General features: G+C 43.1%; 1 protein-coding gene across 5 annotated transcripts; it reads right to left on the bottom strand.

The window, feature by feature from the left end:
- GMEB1 (glucocorticoid modulatory element binding protein 1) lies at positions 1–23,763 on the bottom strand. Of its 5 annotated transcripts, XM_079986103.1 has the most exons (11): positions 23,680–23,705; positions 22,896–22,969; positions 19,072–19,238; positions 18,485–18,570; positions 17,681–17,805; positions 14,893–14,996; positions 13,320–13,474; positions 10,505–10,633; positions 8,281–8,418; positions 5,837–5,959; positions 1–2,024 (listed from the first exon to the last, which is right to left on the bottom strand). In XM_079986103.1, exons 3-11 carry the CDS (start codon positions 19,197–19,199, stop codon positions 1,318–1,320), a joined length of 1,695 nt encoding a protein of 564 aa, XP_079842229.1. In that variant the 5' UTR covers positions 19,200–19,238; positions 22,896–22,969; positions 23,680–23,705; the 3' UTR covers positions 1–1,317. The 5 variants fall into 5 exon arrangements, with proteins under 5 accessions (XP_079842229.1, XP_079842227.1, XP_079842231.1 ...); XM_079986101.1 differs by lacking the exon at positions 22,896–22,969 and having other exon boundaries at positions 23,680–23,763; XM_079986105.1 differs by lacking the exon at positions 22,896–22,969 and having other exon boundaries at positions 18,485–18,567; positions 23,680–23,763.

Genomic DNA, 23,763 nt, shown 5'->3' with positions numbered 1-23,763 from the left:
TTTGGTTTCTGTTTTAATTTTTAATGCAAAAAATGAACAAACAAAAAAACAAATGGCACTCCACCCATGCCCCAAAGTATTGTATTCTTACTGCTGGCTTTAGAAATTTCTGTCAAACAGATTTCCCCAAAGTCTTCTCATTTTTCCAATTTTTAAGAAATGAAAAATTGGGAAGGGGGGGGGGGAATCCCTTTTCACTCCTTCCCCTTTCCTTAAGGAAACAAGAGGGAGGGAGGGAGGGAGGGAGGGAGAGAGAGACCAGGCAGTCACATTGCTGAAGTGATGTGCCAGGCTAGAATTCTGTTGACCTATTTCTCAAAGTGTTAGGAACACCAAACATGCATACACACACACACACACACACACGTATATATATATATATTTATCTAGTAAGCTTGGTATGGTTCCCAGCATGCAGAGTAAGCAGCAGGTATACTTGGCCTGCTGAGCCCACAGCAACAGCACAACCCACATTTGATACATCCAGGACGACAATCCAATACTCAAAAGGGCAGGTGGTGCTTGGGTGCTATGTCTGATTTGTGTGTATGTGTGCGTGTGCGTGCAAGGTTTAAGCAATTCTTGAAAGTCTCGTAACTGCACCTATTGAAAATAAAAACCACCGGGGAAGGTTTGAAAAGGGAGAGCTGAGAATCCAGTTCTAGGAGCCACAAAAGGGCAAAAACAGTTCAAGGGTGTGAGCTGCTTCAGAAAGATGAAGACAATTAAACAAAAAACCTCAGCATCTGAGTGAAGGGGACTGTGGTCTCTCAAATCGGGATGAGGTGGGGGGGGGGTTGCAATTTCTTTTTCCCCCCCTCTCTGCAAAAATCAAAAGTCTAGCACAGTTGATAAGGTAACCACAGAACGTAATTTCTTACGGTGGTTGAGAGCTGAGGAATAAGTAAGGATCCCATTTCCGCACAATCACTCTCATCCATTAGTCAGATGCATTTCGGGTACCCGGCTTCATTAATTTCTAAGACAAAACAATTGAAGTGTAAACAAGGTGTAGACAAAGTGTCTTTTTCAAAACTGGGTCTATGGGCTGTAATCACACGCTGTGCGATCTCGGTAACAGCAGGGGCTTGTTTCCCTTCTGTGGGAGTGCTTAGGATTAGGCAGAATAATAAGTTTCCTTTCCCTTCCCCCTTCAGTAAAAATGGACGCTGCTCTCTCCCATGTGAAAATCTTTGTTTTCCTTTAATATCCTATGGGAACTTACCTGAAAGGCTGTAAAAAAGGAAAGAAAAAAGGGAGGCAAAACAAATAAACAATCGATGAACCCCAAAGCAACATTACAATCTGGCTTCTTGGCTAGTCCTCCAAGACCACAATCTCTACGTTGTGGACCTGATGCTGGTGCTCGTCGACCTCAGCCACCACCTTCTCCTCAGTCCTCAGTTCTGTTCCCAGAATCACAGCTTTAGCCCCGGATTCCTCCGACTCAGCTTCCGGATCAGGTGCCGGGTCTATTTCTATGATGGTCTGTCCTTCGTCTGAAGTGCCCTCGACAGCCTGGAGAGTAGAGGTCAGGCCAGACTCCATGGCCACCAGTTCCACAGGATTCACCACTGTGGCCACATTGGCAAGGGTGCTGCTGTCCTGCATGGCAGCTGAACTCAGCAGAGCCAAGCTGGAAGACGGGTGAAGGGTCACCGTGTCGGAGGAGCTGGTCTTGGAGGAAGAGACCATCGTGGCGTAGCGGAACAAATGTGAGCCTGACGGCAAAGTATGGACAGTCACTGGGCTGGAGCCCTGGCTGATGGTTGCCATTGGAATGTTGCTCACAGAGAACTGCTGCCCCATGGGTGCAATGGTGATGGGCGAAATCACTGTGAACTGAGGCTGCTGGATGGGGGCGGAAGGGCTCAGGACGGTGGCCGAGGCTGGACGCTGCAGCCGGGGCCTCTTAGGCGGCTTGGGAGTGCTGACGGGCATGAGGACCACGTTCTGAACAGTCTGGGACTTTAGCTTCTGATCCCTGGCAAACTTCTTCTGCTCCTCCAGCTGGCGGTCCAGGTCTGCAAGGAAAAATTAAGTTACACAGTCAAGCGGGAGAAACCTTTGAGAAGCTGCCAAGAATACAGGGGCTCCTCAAAGCGCCAATAGGGGGGGAGTGAGAAAAACAGATTATTTTCGCAAGAGTAGCAAAGCAGCTTCTTGGCAGGGAAAGAGTTTTCAGCCACTTCTGCTGCTCCCCATCAAAAGGATGGAAAGGTGGGCGGAACAGATTGTCTCTGCAGACAAATCCAATTCTTTCAGGGAACAAAAATGGGAAGGGGGTGGGAGGGGGGAAATGACAGCCAAGAATCTCCCTCGCTAAATACTAACCTCCCAAGAACAACGCTATGGAGGGCAGGCAGCAAGCTATTCGAATGAAAGATGCGTCATGTGTTAAATATTCAAGCCTACAACATGTATTTAAACCATCAAAAGTGTCCTCAAACATTAGAAAACTGTGGGAAGAGGCTATCATACTTGTGTACAGAAATCCAGAGCATTGGTATGCAATTCATACCTTCTGGCAAGAAATGGAAATCCATACACAGCTAATACTAACCCTACCAATAATCTTAAATTTAAAAAGTCACTCTACACAATAGTTATCAAAGGAAGTGGAACACACATATGCACACATGCCAAAACATAATCATTGGTATTAGGTAGAGAAACGGTGCTTTAACTTATGGAAAAACTAGGTATGAATGCAATTAAAATGCACATTTTAAGAATGCCAGTACTCTTGGTTGTAATTTTATTTGTGTGTCGCTTTTCTACAAAAAAAGAAGGAAAAAAACCATGCCCAAATTAGCTCATGACAAAGAAAACAGGAACGCATTTCAAAATCAAACCATACAGGAACAATTTTTTAATAACATGATACAACAACAAGACAATCAACCCGGAATCAGGACTTCCGGGTTGGCGCCATCGGACTTCCGGGTTGGCGCCATCGCCGAATGGCGGACTCCCTCCGAGCTCCGGAGGGAGCCTGCTCGGCAGGGGCTGGGTCCTACCGCACCGGCGATGCGGGGACCCTCAAAAACCATGGGCACTGAAACCCATGGACATGGTGACTCGGCTGGCACCTTTTGCGCCCCCCCGACCCGCGAAGGAGCCTTTTTAAAGGCTGCAGAGCGGGTGACAGGGGGGGGTGGTGCTTTGAGTCCTTCACTTCCCCTGCCGAGCAAAGCCGCATGCCATTCGACGGAGAGCGCTGACTTCTTCTATTGAAAATCTGGACTTAAAAGAATAACCCGTGAGTAATCGGAACCTGGACTAAAAAGGGGGATAATTTTTTTAAAAAAAAATTCGGAGCGAGCGGGGGAGGCGCAAAAAGGAAGTCAGCCCCCCCCCCGTTGTAGAAGAGTTAAAGCAAAGGATTTGACAACTAAGATCGAGTGCAACTCTATTTTGACAAAGTTATTAACTTCGCGAGGGAAAATCATAAGACTGAGCTGGAGGAGAAAGGTGGAATTGAATTAAAAAGCAACCCCCCCCCGGAACCCTGGGAGCGATTTGTGAGAGCGCCGGGAGAAGAGAAATAGAGGTTTTGACAGCTGTCAAAGAGCTGTCAAAGCGGAAGAATAAAATAGAGATCTTTGTTACGAGGACTTTGCCGGTTACATTTGCTATAAATTGGATACAAATTGTTACAAACAAGGAATAACAAGTTATTTTGACTGGTGGACGTGATCTGGAAGGGAATTTAGTTATTGCAAACCACCTAGAGGAGCCGAGGGACATTACAAGTATTGTTGGCGTGGAATTTGACCAGAACTTTCTATCTCCTGGGAAACTGCAGAAATGGAACACTATTTTGTCTACAGAGGTCTACGCACTAAAGGAGACAATAGATTTATCTATTGAAGAATGAAAAGGACTTGACGTAATGTTTTGTTCTTGAATAACAAGCCTCTGCAGAGGAATTAGAAGCTTTTGGAATTGGAACATTTGTGCAGGAGAGCAGGGAAAAAGAAAAAAAAAAGGAGGAGTGAGATCAACAAGAACAACAAAAATAATAAAAACTGGACAAAGTTGGAAGTGGGAACATTTGGGACATCCAGATTTGACAGGTTTAAAGGAATAAAATTGGAGCTTTCACCCCTAGATATAAAAATCTGGATGGAAGAAATGGGCTTTTTTTGAGACAGACTCCTTCCAAGATTGGACATTCGAAATTAAAGATGACTGGGAAAGGACTATGGTTTAGAGAGATGTGGGAACTCCAGGAAGATATCAGACGTCGAGGAACATTGGGAACGCAACCGGGAAAGGGGGGAGGGAAATTTGGAATCCAAAGGGCGTAAAATTATTTTTTTTTTTATTTTTCTTCTATTGTAATCTGTATTGCATATTAAAGGGGGGAACTCGCGGAGGGGAACAGGTCAATTTTAGGGGATGGGAAAATATTTTTAAAATTGAGTCAATGATAACAAGTTTAAATTTGGGATAAGAACTTGTTGAAATTTTTTTTTGTTTATTTGTAAGAATTGGAATACAGGAGGGGGAGGGGAGGGGAAGTCCTGAAAAGATGTTATTGGGAAAAAGATTTTATGGAAAATCTTAATAAATATCATTTTTTTTAAAAAAAAAAAAGACAATCAAATATAACAACATACAAACCCTCCACCAACATTTTAGCATTGTAAATATAGCAAAAGTATATTAACAACATCCAAAAGCCAAAATAATAAGTGAGCTTGGTCTAAGAAAAGCCCCTCCTATGATGTTGCTCACAATCTCTCTCCTAGAGCAGCTTGTAAACTTCTGAAGGCAAGGGGTAGGATAGCCGGAACGCCCCCCCCCCCCAATATTATCCTCTCTGTGTGTGGGTGTTACTGTGTCAGGACTTTAGGGACCAAGGAAAGGGAGTCACAGTAACAACAAAAGTCCTCTAACTTCTATTTAAATAGCAAGGGAAGCCACCATTGGCATCAAAGGGAGCTTTCTTCCAAATGCAAAGAGCAGGTAAGATGAGAGAGAGAGAGAGAGAGAGAGAGAGAGAGTAACCATAAAAGGGGAAATGGTTAAAAACTCCCCACAGTCCAGACCCTGCTCAGCATCTCCCATGACTGCTATTTGCATTTTAAAAAAAATGATTGTGGGAAATATAGTAAGAAAGGGAGGGACTCAGAATGGCAATAGATGTTAACTATTTTGAGCCAATTCACTGCCAGGACCTCTTACTGTAGGAAGCCTAAATCCTGGGTCCTTGTGGACCTACAGAACTGCCCTATACAAAGTTGGATCATTGGTTCACCTGACTCAGTATTGTCCATTGTGACTTTCCCAACACCTGCTACCTGAGCATTTACTGAAGTTGCCAAAGATTGAACTTGGGAATTTTTTTTTTTTGCATGTAGAACATGTATTCTACCACTAAGACATGGATCTTCCTGAAAAAGGCTACAGCCTTGCTCCATAACTTACTGTAGCGGGGGCTACTTCTACCACTACAACGACTACTGGGGCATTGCTTCAAGAAGAAAGGAGAGGGCTGTCTTGCAAATGCAAGTTGCTGTTATTTTTAAAAAATGACAAGGCTAAAAATAGCACTCCTGGGCCGAAACTGTATAGCAGGGAATCACACTGTCCTCACAGAATATTTGAAAAGGGGAAAAAAAACAAGTTTACAAAATGATACAGGCATTGGAGAACACTGGCGACATCAACGGAATACAGGAATCCGAACACTTTAGCAGAAGAAGGGCAGTCTTGAGAAAAGTTGACTAGGCTGTGAGGCGAAATGAACGACAAAAGCACATTTATTGCACAGTGAGATGATAGATTTAGAACATCCCAGGAAATGTGCTCCCAGTCATTAACATACCTGCCAGAGTATAAAGAATCTGTTCTTCTCCCTGCTCCGTTTGACTCTTCCTGTTGTCCAGCACTCTCTTGACAGTGTCCATCAGGCCAAAAGTGTGAGCAACATTATTTAGGACAGCAGCATCTACAGAAAAACTTCCATGGGTTATTGTCTAGTTTTCTAAACGGAATCCAACATCCAGACAGACAGAGAGAGAGAGCACCTCATCACAAAGAGCTTGAACCTCTTCACCAGTACTGCATTACCTAATGCTTCTGCAGCTAACACAAGTGATCTTGAATGAAGTACAGAGGTCGTTTACATCATCTTCATTTTGAATATTAATAAATACAGTGCAATGGGTCAAGATTTACATCAGAAGGAAATCAAAATCAAAAGCCATGAAAAGTTCCTCTTGACAGTTCCTCTCACAAGAACCGCACATGGAAAACTGTTGTTTTGGGATGTCAAAGCATCTCTGCTGGCATTTAACATTTGCAGTGAGATCCTTGGATATTTGATTAAAAGCAGAAAATAGGCCTTTGAGGATTAGGCCAGAAGTCTCCTTAAGAGCGTCAGAAGAGTCCTGGTGAATCAACTAAAGGCCTATCTACTCTAGCAATTTGTTTTCCACAGTGGCCAGCCAGATGACTATGGGAAGCCCACAGAAGGGATACGAGGGCAAGCGTATATCCCACCGTTGTTTCCCAGTGACTGCAAGTCAGTGGCATGCTTGTGCAAATGCAAGTGAGAGCTATTTCAACCATCCATGCATCCCATCCACATCTGGCCCATTTACAGCACAATCTGATACAGTGGAACTTTGGTTCCTGAATGGCTTAGTTGACAAACAAATCGGCTCCCAAACGCCGCAAACCCGGAAGTAAGTGTTCTGGTTTGCAAATATTTTTCGGAAGCCGAACGTCTGTTTTGGCTGTTGGCATTGTTTCCGGGGCCAATCAGCCAATCAATCAGCCAAACGTTTTCAAAGTCGAACAGACTTCCAGAGCAGATTGAGTTTGAGAACCAAGGCACCACTGTATAGATTTACTCAGAAGTAACTCCCACTGTGTTCCCTAGTTTAGAACTGCAACCTATAAAAGAAAATCCTGCGCAGTACCCTTATAACAATCAGTTGGCACGGAAAAGCTCCTGTTCTATTTCATTTGGTCAATGTAAGAACTATTATTGAATTAGAGCTTGTTTTCTCTTCCCTCCTCATCTCTTTTTCCTTTTGTGTTATGTATACCCGTGGGCAGGGACTGGTTGAATTGACTTTATTGCTATTATGTAAACTGCTGTGGAAGTTTCATTGGGGAAAGAAATCGTTTTAATTAAAATAATAATAAACAAAACAAAACCCAGGCATCTCAAAGCTAATCCCCATGTTACATTTTTATGCATGCTGGTTCGCATGCTGTATGTTAGTGACAAAGAAATCAGTTACATTTAGCATACACGCTCTCTTTCTGTGTGTGTCTAACCTAGCACGTTGCAAGGATAAAACAGAAGCAGGAGAAACATGTATGCCACCCTGAGCTCCCTTATGGAAGAGTAGGATAAAACACAATAATCCATCAAGCCAAATGATTACTGTATTGTACTGGAGACTTTTCTCTTATGGCTAATGTAGCCCTGAAAAGGCAACCACAGCAACTAGAAGGACAGAGAAAGGACTTTTACATCACTGACCCCCAAACCTCCAATGGCCTTCACCAAGAGGTCTGAAAGCCAAGAGCTGCTTATGCCCACCTTCCCGATTCCGCCTACAAGACTCTTATGAACTGCATAGAGTATTCTAGTAGCTTTAGGGGGGAAATGATTTAGGAAACAGAATGTTTTCGCTTGTTGCCCTGTTTTACTATAGAAACCACTTGAGAGAACTTTTTTGTGGAAAAGACAAATATAAATATTCTAAAGTAATTATTTTCCCCACCCCAAGTGGTCAATACCTGGTCATGGCACTTCCCAGATAAGCTCACTTGGCATTGATGTTGATGTGTTTTTGGCATAAGGTGAAGACTGTATTTACTTTTATTTGCTTGGCCATTCCAACATGTTTTATGGCTGGTAACAACACAGTACTATGCATGTCTGCCGAGAACTAAGCCCCATTCAGTTCCCCACTAGGGTAGTTTATGGGATCGCAACGTTAGTATTGTTTTACAGCCATTCTGGATTTTAGTGAGTTTTGCTGTGGCTTCTGCAATTTTCAAGGGTTGTATGGAATGATAATCATACTCAGAACAAACTCACTGAAATGAATAGGTATGACAAACTTAAATGAATGTACTGTGAGTGGAACTCAGCTGAATAAAACTCATTCTTAAGTTTCAAACCATACACCGCCCTGGGAGTCCTGTTACTGTGCACAGCTACACGTCACAAAGATAAAAAGAGCATGAAAGTCTATCCCACTGGTAGTCATTTCATATTGACATGGAGACTGCTGACCTCCTACCCACCGGTAACCTGGAAGGGTGACTGGCCAAGCCTCTGCTGAACACCTCTCAGCACCTCTTCTATCTCCTTCTGAATGTTGCAGACAACTTCTTCCATCAACCCCACATCAGCGATTCCTTTCCAGAACATCAGTGTGTCCTCTGGCACAAGGGAAGAGAAAGATTTGGAAGGAAGGATCAGTTGGCAATTGCACTGCAAAGCTATACTGGCAATCATGCCAAGGCCAGCAAAACATTGTATAGCAGGAGGCATCTCTGGAAACTGGCTTCTAAGGCTGCAAAGCTGCACACATTTCCATGGAAGCACGTGCTGCTAAATTTAATGGGGCTTAGTCATGAATAGGCTTGCATAGAACTGTGCTATAAAACTAGCCATCAGGGCACTCACCCTGCAAAAAATAATAATCAAATTCAACTCTGAATACAGAGAGCAGTACTAGGGAATTCCATATTGCTATAAAAGCTACATTTCATGACTTCTAGAAGTTTGTTTTACATCCCATCACACCCTGCCCCCAAATCATTGCAAAGCCTTTAAAGAACAGCAATTGTAGCAGCTAAAGCAGCAGTATTAATATCTGAGCATTTGGAAGTGGGCATTTTACATCTGCATTCCTCCCATGTGTCTTCACCAGCCTCCCAAAATCTGTTCATCTTGCTGTGTGTCCTTTTTCTTTAATTCTCACCCATCTTGGACACACTGTCAGGTTGAAAAGCAGCATATATTTCACATAAAGCAATATATGCAAATCTGGGTTCTTTTTGTTGCCTGAACAGTATGTTCTAAATAAGACAAATGAAGCCATCCTTGTGGCGGAGGCACTGGATATTTTTAAAAATACCAAACCACAGGGCATTACACATGGACTGTGCTGGACTTGGAAGTATTAGACCAGCCTGTTGTTTTGGACCTCCAGCCTGGATTAAAGAAATTCATGGAGGATAAGACTGTCAATGGCGCCTCCAGTTGCAGAGCCAGTATGCTACTGAATACTAGCTGTTAGGAGGAGGAGCCAGAGAGGACTAAAAAAACAACTGATGATTTGCACAATTAAACAGTCACCAAGATCGAAAGCAGAGCTTTCCAAATTTTAGCACCAATTAGCATATGGCGCCTCAGTTTCCAAAAAGGGAGCGGGGCAGATTTTTCAAACTCAGTACTTCAGGCAGTTCACACATTTAGGTACAAGCCATCAAGCAAGGAGGCACTGCTGAGCAATGTGCTTGCCTGCATGAACCAGCCAATAATTGAAATACAGTGGTACCTCGGGTTAAGTACTTAATTCGTTCCAGAGGTCCGTTCTTAACCTGAAACTGTTCTTAACCTGAAGCACCACTTTAGCTAATGGGGCCTACTGCTGCTGCTGCGCCGCCAAAGCATGATTTATGTTCTCATCCTAAAGCAAAGCTCTTAACCTGAGGTAATATTTCTGGATTAGCGGAGTCTGTAACCTGAAGCGTATGTAATCTGAAGCCTATGTAACCTGAGGTACCACTGTAGTGTCCAAATAGCCGCCTCTAGCTGACAGCTGATGTGTCGCCATCTACAACAGGTTTGGGGAATCTTTGGCCTTCCAGATGTTCCTGGACTACAATTCCCATCATGCTTGGCCACTGGCCACATTGGCTGGGGCTGGAATCCAGGACCATCTGGAGGGCCGTGGGTTCTCCATCCCTGATCTACGGCCATGAAAATGATCTTCAGGTCAGCTCTCTGCTAACCCCACTTCTTCCCTTCCAAAAAAACCCCCTCTCCATGTTTACTATAAAACGATCTCACACAGCTCACCATCCTATCCATCAGACCCCACCTGCGAAAAACTCACTCAACAACTCAATATTCAAATCAGAATTTTGGAAATTCAATTGTTGAATATGGGGGGGGAGGAGCCCCATGGGTTTTGAAGTGTGGAGTTTTACATGCAAGTTCGATTTTTAAAACATGGGTGAAATGTCCTGCCCCCTTGCAAAATAAATAAATAAATCTCTAAATATCAACTTTGTGTTTTAGTGTTCAGTTGTAAAAAAGAGGTTTTGAATTTGTTAATTTATGGTTTTATAAAATTTCTTGTTAGTCACCTTGCTTTCTCTGGAGAAAAGGTGAGATATGTTTTAAATAAATAAAATTACAAACATAGCTCTTTGCAGCATTTTGCTGCCTGAAGGTGGGGAGGGGGAGCCAGGCAGGTGGGCTGCTAAGCCATTCAGGCAAACAGCAGAGACATACCTGAAATCTCCTCTGGGTCCTTCTTGATTCCCTCCTCAGTTGCCATGGTGACTGCTGCTGTCAGAGCACGGTTCCATTCAATCCCTTCCTCCACACTCTCCTCAGACACTGTAATTTGAGTGATGCTTCCTGCAGAAGGGAGGATACAATTGAAGATGCTTCACTGCCCAGGCTGTCACTGTAGCTTCCCCCTACACATACACACACACACACACGACCACCCTGATTCGTAATACATGGGTTGAACTAAGCAAAGTAAAAAACCAAGAGCCAGTTCAAAGACCAATAACGACAGCAGCTGACAAAACCACAATACCCTTGTTGTATATTCCAAGCATCAGCCATGCAGATACTGAGCGGGTGTAATTGTCTTTTAAACTATGTCCACTTTGGGTAAACAATTGGGGGGGGGGAGTTTCCATGTGGAAGCCATAATGGGCTGGTTAAGGGGAAAAAACAAACTTATCCAGAAGCAACAGTGTAATGAGGGAAGCCAGATCATATTCCCATGCTCACTGAGCACACCTCTCTGCCTGCAGGCTCTTCGATGTTCTTACGCATGGGCATAATTTTTTCACTTGACCTACATGCGTATAACTGTCATGTACAGGCCTGAGCTGCACAAGCCAATATTTCACATATAGTCCAGGAGGTGACCTATGCATGTGTGATTTTACATGTGTTTCCCCTATCCAACTGGAAGAAGGAACCATCTATCTCTGGCCTTGAGATGAGACAAAGATGACAGAAGGCAAGGCTCACTTATTGGCCCAGGCCATAGTCAACCAGATTCATGGAAGAAAGGGACCATGATGTGCTCTAACGTCCCAAAATGCAATAGGATCAAGATCTCAGTTGCACCACCACCAACGAGGAAGGTACTGAATTAACAAAAAGTGTAAAGGAAAAAGTAAATCTATGGGAACAGAAGGAATTTCAACAAATAGTAGATTCTCAGGTACAGCTGGAGTGAGATGTTATGGGTTTGTTTTGGTTTTGTTCTTGTTTTTATTACGTATTTTATATTTTTACGTTGTGAACTGTCCACAGATGAAGGATGGTACACAAATTCAGTAAATGCATAAATAACTTTTATGTGCTCATCAAGCAATGGAGGATTATGATAAGAAAAATAGTCAAATATTTGTGTGTATGTGTGTGTAATGCCTACAGACTTATATTAAGTGGCTTGGGCACAGTTTTATGGTAATGTCTGAATTTGAGAGACATGGGTTTAAAGGTTGGCAACTGGGGCTTTATGATTAACATACTGTTTCTTACCCATCCCAAGCCTTTGAGATGAGATGAGCTACAAGTCAAAATGAAATAAATACATTTCAAAAGGAACCAAGGTATTTGACTCCACATAGGCAAAACAAGCTAAATGTTTGAAATGTAATCACAGGACAGCTGATTATTCTTATTCTTATTTTATTTTACACATTTGGTGGAAGTGAAAGACAATTCACATTTTTGGTATACACTCAGGGGCATGAGTAATGTGCCATTTTGCAACTGCACAACACAATGGCATGATTTAGTATTGGGCAAATTGTTCTGCATGCTGAGAATCTAATCTTTCTTTCTTTCTTTCTTGCAAGATTCTAGTCCATATTGATGCACTTGTAAGTGTGTGGGCAACATTCGGTGACATTTCAGAAGCCAGCAGGTAATCCAAACAGGATGTCCAGTGGTCAGGGGTAGTGCTTCACTGCTCTGCTTGGCATTTTGCTCCTTTTTACAACTAGGAGAAGCAAAGTAAATTAAGCAAATATATGGAATTACAAGCAAATTTGCATGATTTATTTTAAAAAATTAGCTTGTACTGGCACAGCATTTGGGCTATGTTGGTGAAAACATTTCTTTTTTAAAAAAAATTGATGCAAAATGAATAAACCCAGGTACTGTGCATAAAATGTACCAGCTGCGGACTGAATCAGGATCAGATTGATTTAATGCATTTTTTAAAAGCTTCAGTTCCACCCACAGATAAAGACTTTGAAGTTAATATTCTAACTGCAGCAAAAAAAAAAAAAGGAAAAAAGAGGAAATGGAAAAATTTCTCTCACTAACATGACTAAAAGTTGACTAAAAGGTTGGCGAAATATCATAATCTTGTTCGTATGAAATAAGGAATGCAAATTAAATGAAAAAACCCTTTCTTAGAATTTGTATTACAAAGGAACTCATGCCATGTACTGTACGTGGCACTCTAAAAAACAACAACCCTTTTTTCTTCCTTTCTTTTTGAAGCTGCAATTGTTGCCACCTGTAGCATGAACAGTGGTAAGGCTCCAGAGAGTATGAATTTGCCAGAAGAAAGCCTGAATGGTTTAGCTGTAAAATACACCATTCTGCACATTTTTAAGAACCAAAAATAAGGGGGAGGATTCAGCACACTGAGAAGAAGGTTCTCAGTTGTCTATACACTTAAAAATTGTTTCCTGGAACCATAGAAATTCCCATTCATTTGTCAAGTGTTTCTCAAAGAAAGAGAAAAACAGTTCAGAATTCATTAAAAACAGAGAGATCCAGCAGTGGGTAGAGCAGGTGGGGGGTAGGTCCTCAACAGATAAATCATTATGATTTCCCCAAGGATAGGAAATTCAGAAGGTCTACTACTTTCGCCCTATTCCCACTTTACTGTTCTGTCACTGGGGTCCCTCCCAGGCAAAGTAAATCTCATGGGGAAAGGGAGTAGGAAGAAAACTGTTTTAGCGTTAGCTCATTAAGAGAAGACAGGATGAAAGGGAAATGGTAGACAGCAGTGCCCCATGGCAGGAATGAATTCTACTCCTGTTCACCTGTTCCCTACCGTCAGCGGAGGTGGGAGTCTGTACCAGGCTTTGCTGCCCTGGCACCGGTGCCCTGGCACTGCTGATCAGGAGGTCAAACTTGGTGCTGCGACAGGTGTTTGTGCAAACCTTGTCATGCTGGTAGAAGTCAATTTGCCCAGAATCCATCATCTTTCTGCAAAGAGAATGGGGGGAAAAGAAGAGATCGTGGGAAATGAACCTTCTGTTTGGATTCTTGCCTGAAATCCTCAAGGCAAAAAGATGAAGCATTTTTGGCATGGTGCATTTTTAGAGGCACTCAGGGCCCTGTGGTACTGGGCACTTTTGCAAGCACACAGAACAATGCCAGAACTTGGTATTGGATGCATTGCTCAGCATGCTTCTTTCTTGTAAATTTTACCTGGTATAATTTTTGCCAATGTGGTGTATTGGTTAGAGCATCAGACTAGGACCTGAGAGACCAGGGTTCAAATCCCCACTCAGTCATGGGTGACCCTGGGCTAGCCACTGTCTCAGCTTAACCTACTTCACAGGGTTGTTGTACAGATAAGAGGAGGTGGAAAAGCAAGTACAGTACCTTGCAGTCCTTGAAGGAAAGGTGGTATATACATGCAATTAATTAATTAGCAAAGAAAGGTTAGAAAAGTTTATGGGCAAAATCTCAGAAGCCAATCGGGAAGCTGAGCAGGCCTTTCTGTGCCCATCATAGCTCTTTGCCCTCTTTTATAACTGCAAGAAACAGACTAAACAAATCACAAATTTGCAAGATTTATGCATTTATTTCTCAAATAGATATTTATCCCACCTTTCAGGGTATATAACTGTGATTTATAAAAGTTGAAGAATTCAGATTTTGTGGGGACAACCCCATAGCAAAAGCTCTAATAAAAAGGTAAAGGTAAAGCTCTAATATGGTTATGTGCTCCACACACACATTTAGTCCAGGAAGGATTGTTTCTGGGACTCAGCTGCTTTCTGACTCATCACCAAAGCAAGCCAACCCAGAATTACCACTGGCATTGGTGAGAAAGAATGGCAACTCCGTGAACACCCCCCTTTGTGGCAGGGGACACTGCCGTCAAGTCAGCTGTCGGTAGGAAGGACTTGGCAGCAACAGTACCCTTAATATCCTGATCCAGACACTGTTATCAACCCCAGATTTAGTCTAGTGTGTGGGGCTGCCATGGAGCGATTGCTCTTTGTTCCATTACTAAGGCCAAGGTATTTGGAATCTCAGTAGACATCAAGTCCAGGGTATCATGGTCAGAGGAAATGCTCATTTGATAGAGACCGCATGTCTAAACACAGCCCTTGCTGTGAAAAAAGTGCTAATTATTGGCTACTCCCTCCATTTTTATTGTTCATATTTCTGCCCTAGGACACTCTTCCGCCGTTCTTTGAGGGAACATGCAATTGCCAAAAGGATTCAATCCTATCTTAAACATTTGTTATCTCAAAGTGCACCATGCCAAACCCACAGCACCACTTTTAACCAACAAATGAAAGATGGGAACTTAAATGAGGGTGGGAGGAATACTGCACAGAAAATTATGCTTTTGGTGGAAGGCTGCTACAGTGGCAGAAGGCTATTACCTCAGCATGATTCCTCCCAGGCGAATGGCTCTCTTCCAGTCCTTCAGGGTAGATTTGCCAGCCAGATGAACAAAATGCTTTGGGCTGATAAGTTGATCATTGAACTAACAAAGAGAAAGAAGAGGGTAAATGGGAAACACTCTGTCTCATAAGCCATCTCCAAGTCAGCACATCAGCCGCCATCAATCACAGGTGGACATTGATCAAATCACACCAGGAACTAGTGAGCTTAGTTTTCACATCTAGAGAGAGAAATGGCCAACAGGGCTTCCTTTATCCCAGTATCCTATCTCAGGCCAGTGGCCCATCTAGTCCAGCATCCTACTCTCACGGTGGCCAACCTGATGCCTGTGGGAAACCCACAAGCAGGACTGGTATTCAGAAGCATACTGCCTTGATTGTGGAGGCAGAGCATAGCCATCATGGCGAGTAGCCATTCATAGCCTGGTCCTCCATGAATCTGTACAATCATCTTTCAAAGCCATCCAAGCTGGTGGCCATCACTGCCTCCTGCAAGTTCCACAGTCTAACTTGCACTGCATGAAAAAAATACTATATTCTCTCTTGGTACCCTCTCTTACACTAATATATTAAATGATGCAAGGCCATCTTTCTGCTCTTCTCTCTGCAATGATCAGATACAAGGGAGAACAGGCGGGATACTGTATCTTTAATACCGCTTTCTTTATCCTATATGACAAACAGCATTGCAAAAATTTCATCTCTAACACTGCTATTACAGGTTCACCAGGCTTAATCAGGATCAGAGGGAAATGCTTTGAATGCCAATTGCTGGGAAACAAGAGTAGGAGAGTTGGGAGGGATTGTGCCCTCGCATTTCGCTTGTGGCCTTCCCAGAAGCATCTGGCTGCCGGTTGCAGAAAACAGGATGCTGAGCTAGACAGGGCTTAGGTCTGGTCCCACAGGGCTCTTGTGCTCTGTCATTCTTTGCACCTGATCACCTCTGTTTTTATTTGCCTTCAGAAACAAAGCAAAACATCCCAGGCAATAAGAAACGAAGACAGTGGCAATGACACTACAGTGGTACCTCGGGTTAAGTACTTAATTCATTCCGGAGGTCCGTTCTTAACCTGAAACTGTTCATAACCTGAAGCACCACTTTAGCTAATGGGGCCTCCCACTGCTGCCGCGCCGCCGGAGCACGATTTCTGTTCTCATCCTGAAGCAAAGTTCTTAACCTGAAGCATTATTTCTGGGTTAGTGGAGTCTTTAACCTGAAGTGCATGTAACCTGAAGCGTATGTAACCTGAGGTATCACTGTACTATGAATTGCCTTAGGCCAGGGCACAACTCACTTGTGAGCCCCAACACTTGCCTCAAAATACGGCATCTCCTCCTTCAAGACTGAGGTCAAGATACCCTGCATTCCTATTCTGCCTCAAGTGTGTGGTTATAGAGAAGTTGTGAGGCCTCCCCTTCCAAGTCATTTCCATAGGCACCTCCTGCCATTGCTTCAGGATCCAATTATGCTACCGCCCTGATAAGCTGCAGGGCTAGCTTACAGGAAACGGAAAAGAAGAATCAGCAAACTGAAGCAATTTCAAGTCTCACTGGAATCGCAACTGGGTCCATCGCTGGATTAATTGGACTGAGTGTTCTGGTTCCCACTGGTCAGCCCTGTGGCGTACCAGAGAATCAGCAGACGTGGTAGGCATGCTAAGTGGGCCAGCTCAGCTATTCATCCACTTTAATCTACTTCCCACCACTGACTAGTTGGTGTGATGTGCTTTCTCTAATGTTGAGTTAGAAACTGGGCCCCTTTTACCATTACCTCCATCCAGACTTACATGCCAGACTTTTCACATTTGTCTTTCAAGGCTTTATCACAAAATGTATGGATCGTGGTGACCAATGGAGCACCTTCAGCATTCCATTTTCTCTTTTCCCAACACTGCTACAAGATGGCCCCTGCCAGTTCCCTATAAGCTGGGGCATACAATTACTGGCTGAAGCCAACTGCCCAGTGTAAACAGGTTGGAGGCAAAAGAGAGGCTAATGAATAAGATGGTTCAAACTTCCCAAACCCTTACATGTGCCCCAGGTGGGATTTCCATAACAAGAATCCTGCTGAGTCAGATTAGAAGTCCACCTAGTCCAGCATCCTTTTCCTACAGTGGCCTCCAGAAAGCCTACAAGCAAGATTCTGCCTCCTGAACTGATAGTGCTAACACTAGGAAATGTGCACACACACAGTCCCACTATCCAAACATAGTACATTAGGTGGGTGTCCACATAACGAGTTGGCGATTTTCATTTATTCCAATGGGGAAATTTCTAATGTGTTCCCGACCACAGAATTTTGACCCCCAAACTATGAAAAAAACCTGTCAAAACCCTCCAAAACCTTACAAAAGGCAAACAAGGAAGGAAACAAAATGCTTTCTTATTTATCCAATCTCTCCCCCTCCCCTCCCTCATGGTTTCTGTTGAAACAGCTGTCGCAGACCAGCAAAACACAAAAAAATTAAAGCTTGCTTAAGGCTGGTTATTTGCTTACAGTACTACACATAGGTCCTGCTATTTGGATATCTGAATCTGCAGTGTGTATAGTGCGGTTTGGGTCCTAATTCCTTATATTCAGATAATTCTGTATAACGAGCATTTGGAAAGTGGGACCTGCATGTGCTTCAAATAATCCTCCTATGGAAATTCCAGTGAAACTAGAAAATAATAAATAAATGAGAACAGTTATGTCAAAAAAACAAGCAACAGAGAACGGGGGAGGTGGGGGGGGGAGCTGGCAAGGACAGTTTTACTGTGCTGTTACCTTGACACATTTGACATTGATTCCTGGGCAAACAAATTTCTTCCAGAGCAGAATGGCTTTGCTCTCTCCACAGGTGATGGGGTAGGCAATCTCAATTTCTTCATTTGTTTCGATGGTGCTGGGGTCTGTTGGTAGAAGCAGGCGAAAATAGGAGACAATTCCTCTGCAAAGCATATGCCATTTATATAAATATATGCTGCTGCCTTGTATCAAGTCAGACTACTGCTTCATCAGTGAGCAGCAACGACACTCCAAGATCTCAAGCAGACATTTCCCCCGGCTTGCTTACCAGATATCCTTTTACCTGGAGATGTACAGATTGAACCCGAGACCTTCTGCATATAAAGTACGTGCTCTACCACTGAGCTACAGCCCCTTCCTTAAAGGGAGAGGCAAGTGTTTGGCTCACTTAACCAAATGCACCAAGCTATGGTCACACAAACCGGAGTGTGCTGCACTCAAAGAAAACATCGAGCTATGGTTTGATGCTAACTAGAAGTAAAGGCTACTCTTCTCACCTTCCATGCAAAGGGGAAAGGGATGGCATGATCATGGTTAACCATGACTTATCATTACATCTGAATGGAGTCTCTGCCTACATTAACCATAATTGCTTCTATAAGACCTTGCTTGAACTGGTTTTGAACAACATAGCACTCTTATTACTACTCTTGGGGCCCTAACTTCATATCCACCCAACCATGGGAGTAGAAGAACCTTGGTACACAAAAGCCGCAAATTATGCTCCATTACAACTCTGTTGAAATGGTGTCAATGCATCATATTGCCACAGAGGAAACTTACCAATGCCTTCTTCAAGCTTGTGTATGGTGTGCGTTTCCACGGCCACTACAGCCGTACTGGTCTCAGAGCTCTCTTGATAAACCCTGCTGTGAAAGTACCCACCGGTAAGCGCATTATGTAAAGCACAGAAATGATTTTAGAGCTTTGCATAGCTTGAAACCAGATAATCTGAAGGAAAACTTGCCTCCATAATCAGCCTGCTCAAATGCCAAGATCACCACCCGAGGCCTTTCTCGGTGAGTCAAGTAAAATGGAGTTAGTTTATAAACTAACTTTCTCTTCCCAACCTCAGCCCCTAAATCATAGACTGGGGGGGAAAACCTGCAAATACATGTCCTCTATCCAGCTGTGAAATGAAAGCTCAAAATTGCATCCCTACAACATACTGGTATTCCCCAAGCATTTTCAGAACTATTTTGGAGGAAAGAGATCTAGAAACTTTTAGTTGAAATTCTCTCTTGCATGCAACTGCCTTCCTTTATGTCTACTGTGTGGACTTACATCTCAACAATTCTAAATGCTGCATCCAAGACTGAATTTTACACAGAATCACAGAAACACGCCTAGCTGATGACTTGCCAACTTACCCTTGTGGCACTGGCTGCAGTTGTAATATCACCTGAGTTTTGGTATCTTCTGGGTTTCCCCCTTCATTTCCTTCAGTTGGCACAACGACAACATCCCCTACAGGGATGCTTACTTCAGCATTTGCCATTTGCCCACATGAAGTCCAAGAGAATGGAAGACAAGTGTGCTGCAGCAAGAAATAAGAAGGTGACTTTGGTGTTTTTTTGCAAGGACAAACAAGTTATCATCTCTGGCCAAATAACAAAAGAGATTTTTTCTAGCACAACCATAACATGTCACAAGTGACCACATGCACTACCACTTGTAGCAACAGCTCATAAAAATCACATTTGAGTTGCTCAGTTAATCTTTAGGTCACTGAAGTCCTGGGAAGGGAAAGGTGCCAAGGCTTTACTGGCTGCACTGGCTTGCCCAAAGTTTTCTCTTCTTTTTCTTTTATATATATTTTCTAATACAAGTACATCTAAAAACTGCAGAGAGCATTCATCACCTTATTCAGAGACATGCCCCTTTCTCTCAAACTGGTGCAATATGGTCAGATGCAAACAAAGACAGGGCGCCTGCATTTTTGCCAGCTGTGTAGAATGAATTTCAGCAGGTATATCTTGCAAGACAACTATAAAAGATACAGGAGTCCTATCCTCTTCTGGAAGGACCACATTTTTATCTTGCTGCAAAACTAGCAAATTTATTCAACCACTTCATTGATTAAGGGCTGCAATCCTACATACAATTTTTTGGAGTAAAGTCCTTTAAACTCAATATGACTCACTCACATGCATAGGATTTCTCTATCAGATTTATTTGATTAAGCAACAGTCATAGCAAGCTGTGAGCCATACCACGTGCCGTAGAGTAAAGACAGAAAGTAACACTCCTACGATTCCTCCCACAGAGGTCTTCAAAATTATATTATGGGGCAATGAGAGCATAGGGAACACAGACACTCCAATGAGCGGTTCAAGATTCAAGAGATTATATATGCCTGTGCTTTCTCTCTGTCCCCTCTCTGAATCACATGAAAGGGTTCAGCCAAAGCGAACATCAGTGTCCAAAACTGAAGCCCCAAAATGTTCGATTTTTGTGTACATCTGTGATTTTTATTTGGTTTTAAGTTGCATTACTTGTGTTGTGCTGTAACCTGCCCTGGAACATTAAACTGAAAAAATGAGCAGTAAATATTAAAGCAATAATGTTAATAATAATGCTGCATTGGTCTTCAACTAGTGGGTCAGGACCACTACCAGGTCACAGGCTGCACTGCAACTCTGCTATGGTACAGCTAAATAGTCAAAATAAAGAAATGATTGCTCCCTAAAATGCGTGTTTGGCTGAAAGGTAGGTAGGTACCAGGTTTGAAATGTTAAAAGGCTACTGCTATAGTGATAATAAGTCAGGCTAGGGAAGACAGGAGATGCAGACTGTCTGGGCAGGAGCCCACCACCACCATTCCATGTTGCTAAAAACTATGCTCCATTAACTTCATTTTCAAAAAATAGCATACCCTCCATCCACTGAAAAGCCAACATGGCTCCCCCCCAATGGTTGATATTACAAAAATGCAGTTGTCTGACAATATTAATATTACAGTGCAAAATGTACTTCAGCGCCTATCATGTGTGAAATGGCAGGCTTTGTTCAACATGTTGCCTTAGTTTTCATGCACTTTAGAAGTTTCACAGAAATCAGTGGGACTTATTTCTGAGTGGACACTTATAGGATTGCCCCACACAGTTCTAAAGACCCTGAAGAAGACAACACTAGGAGCATTATTTTAAGAAGGCATCAACAAAACGCAAACACAGTATTTTTTACAGAGACCGGTAACAAAAAATAGGGACCGTCCCTGATAACTATAAAGAGTTGTGTAGCTTGGTTTATTATCACAGGCAGAGTACATACCATATACACTGATATCACATTCAAAGCACATTTCCCCCATCAAATAATTATGGCCACTGTAGTTTAATCCTCAAAGGAACAAATTCCCTGCAATCCTTAACAAACTAAATTCTTTGAGGCAGAAAATGGGTTTTCAATGTGCTTTAAAAGTACAGTGTATATATATTCTTAAAAAACTGTCCATCTAGCTCAACAGTGTTTGCTCTGACTGGCAGTGGTTATTCAGGGTTCCAGCTAGAGAGTCCTTCCCCATCCCACCTCACCAGCTACCAGCTATTTTCAACTGAGTGACAGGGCCCCAAACCTGGAACCTTCTACTTTCAAGTTCTAACACTGAGCTATGATTCCTCCCTATTAAATTTTGGTAGTATGTGGCTCTTATTGATAGAAGAGTATCTGTTCCATTATTCATTTGGCTTGGTAAGACACAGAAATCAAAGCTTTTTCTTTTTTTCTTTTTTTTGGCATTATGATCATAGGAATAGCCCTCAGGGGTCTGACAAACTGTCCATTTGGTCGGTTATCTTATTTCCACGTCACAATACCTCTGGGAAGTCCACAAATGGGATATGAGCCAGCAGGCATCTACTGTTGGGCTTCCCTATCAATATACTTTTTAACTTGGAGACATACTACCATTGAGCCGAAAGTTGCATATAGCCATCATGCCTCATAGCTGTTGATAAACCCATCCTCAATGAATTTTAAAATAATCTGAGCTAGTGGTGGTCACCCCATCTTGTAGAAATGAAGTCCACAAATTAGGCACTTTTGTCTGTTAAGATACAGGGATGAAGGAGTAGATCTGGAAGTTAATTGTTGACAACCAAGTTCAGTAAACAATTTATTAAAGGTACTATGCATATTTACTGAAAAGAAAAGTTCACTGATTTGAAGTGATCACAATACTTGCAGCCTTCCTAAACTCAGGGGTCCTACTGAATAGTGTTTACATCCAGGTAATTATACAGCAGACCACAGCTGCAGTTTCAGGTTGATTCGAATTAATAATGATAAGTAGAGTCATAGGCATTGATTATGTTTGACAATTCAGAATGCCTAGCTGCTTATTATTATGGGTAAAGGGTGTGCTTTCAATGTTGAGATAGTCCATGAAATCATATTTCTGCTTTTATCCTTCCCATCTCCTTCAAGCAGTTAACAGTTAATGTTTGCTCTTTCACAATCCTCTCTCCTTCAGGTGAAAAAACCCCTGCTTTCTTCCACCACCAATTTTCCATAATCATATAGCCCATAAATTGAAGCCATAATGAAATGATGAGACAAACACTCTGGGTACCGGGAAACAGGCTTTTAAAGGATTGGGATTCCAGCTGGCATATATCTTTGAGATAAATTGCACATTCACCAGAACTGCAGTCTACATCGGGGTCATCGGAGGAATAATTTTGTACCCATTGGCATCGCTACGTCATTGGCATTAAAAAAAGATTGCACATTTTATGGTTTTTATTGATATCTAATCCAGGAATCACAACTACCCTTTAATCATTATTTATCTTTTACAAATGAAAGCCATTTCTTGCCTACACACCCACCCCGCAAATCTTATTACATCAAAACTATTTAAGGAATAGGACCTAAAGCAAGGGGATACTTCTCCAATGATGCTGTTTGAATCCATAATTTCCTCTTGAACACAAACTACCCAAGTTAGGGGCCACCACCACATTCTGTGGGAGCAAGTTTCATATATCGTTTATGATTTGCAGAGGTATTTCCGTTATATACTTGGAAGGACAGTTGTTTTATGCTGCTCTTTGCTATAACTGAAATAAATAAATAAATAAATAATAAACCCAGCGCTAGAAGGCTTTTCCAGAACTTTATTCTATTAACTTTGAGGGGCTTTATGTTTTTATTTAAATGCTTAATTCCATCCATGTCTGGCATTCCTCACCTTTTTAGAGGGTTTCAGTTTCTTGAGGGACACATTATTTCTTTATTAAGAGCCTCAGGACATGAAGCTTCTCCCTCAAAACAAATAAATAAACAAACAAACGTGCAGCTATATCAGTAATATATTGACTCTGCTAAAAGGCACTGCTGTCCAGTTCAGGAAAGCAATTTTAAAAATTTTATTTCTTAAGAAAAAGGTGGCAATTTCAGCAGCTGAAGTGACCCTTTTCCCACCATTGGTCACTTCGCCTCTGACCAGAGCATCTCAGCTCAGTATTATTGTCGTCGTCGGCGTCATTATTATTATTATTATTACTATTTTAAAAACCCCAACCCCTGCCCCCAAAGTGCCTGAGAGAAACCCTAGAGCGCAGCTTCCGCTCCGCGCCCATTTTCCCTGCCCTCGAAGCCCCCTCACAGGCCCTCAAGATGGGGAAAGAAAGTGGGCGGGGATCCCCGGAGGAGAGGTGTGGCCTCTCCGCGGCCACGCCCACTACCACCACCTCCCTCTCGCTCCAGGCCAGCGGACGACGCGCCAGCAGCCTCCTCCTCCTTCCCCCCTCCCTCCCTCTCTCACTCCTTCCCCCCTCCCCTCCTCCCGCAGTGGCGCGGCGACGTCCGCTCTCCCGGCGGCGGCACGTACGGCGGCGGTGGCCGTGCGCAACTCTAGGCGCAGCCCCCCTCCCTCGTCCCTACGCACTCTGCGTCCCGTCCTGGTCCCTCCCGGCTCCCGTAGCGCGGCGGTGGCGGCAGCAACGTCGCCCTCTGCTCCCTCCCCCCCTTACCGTCTCCGAGCGGCCGAGTCCGGGGCTGTTAAGCAGTGGGGGGGGGGGAGGGTGAGTAGAAGGAAGGAGCGAGCATGCGCAGGA

The sequence above is a fragment of the Podarcis cretensis genome (genome assembly GCF_951804945.1).
Source record: "Podarcis cretensis genome assembly, chromosome: 8".
In the NCBI taxonomy this organism is placed as follows: Eukaryota; Metazoa; Chordata; class Lepidosauria; order Squamata; family Lacertidae; genus Podarcis; species Podarcis cretensis.
Note: the sequence above shows the minus strand (reverse complement) of the source record. Positions and strands in the feature narration are given on the sequence as shown.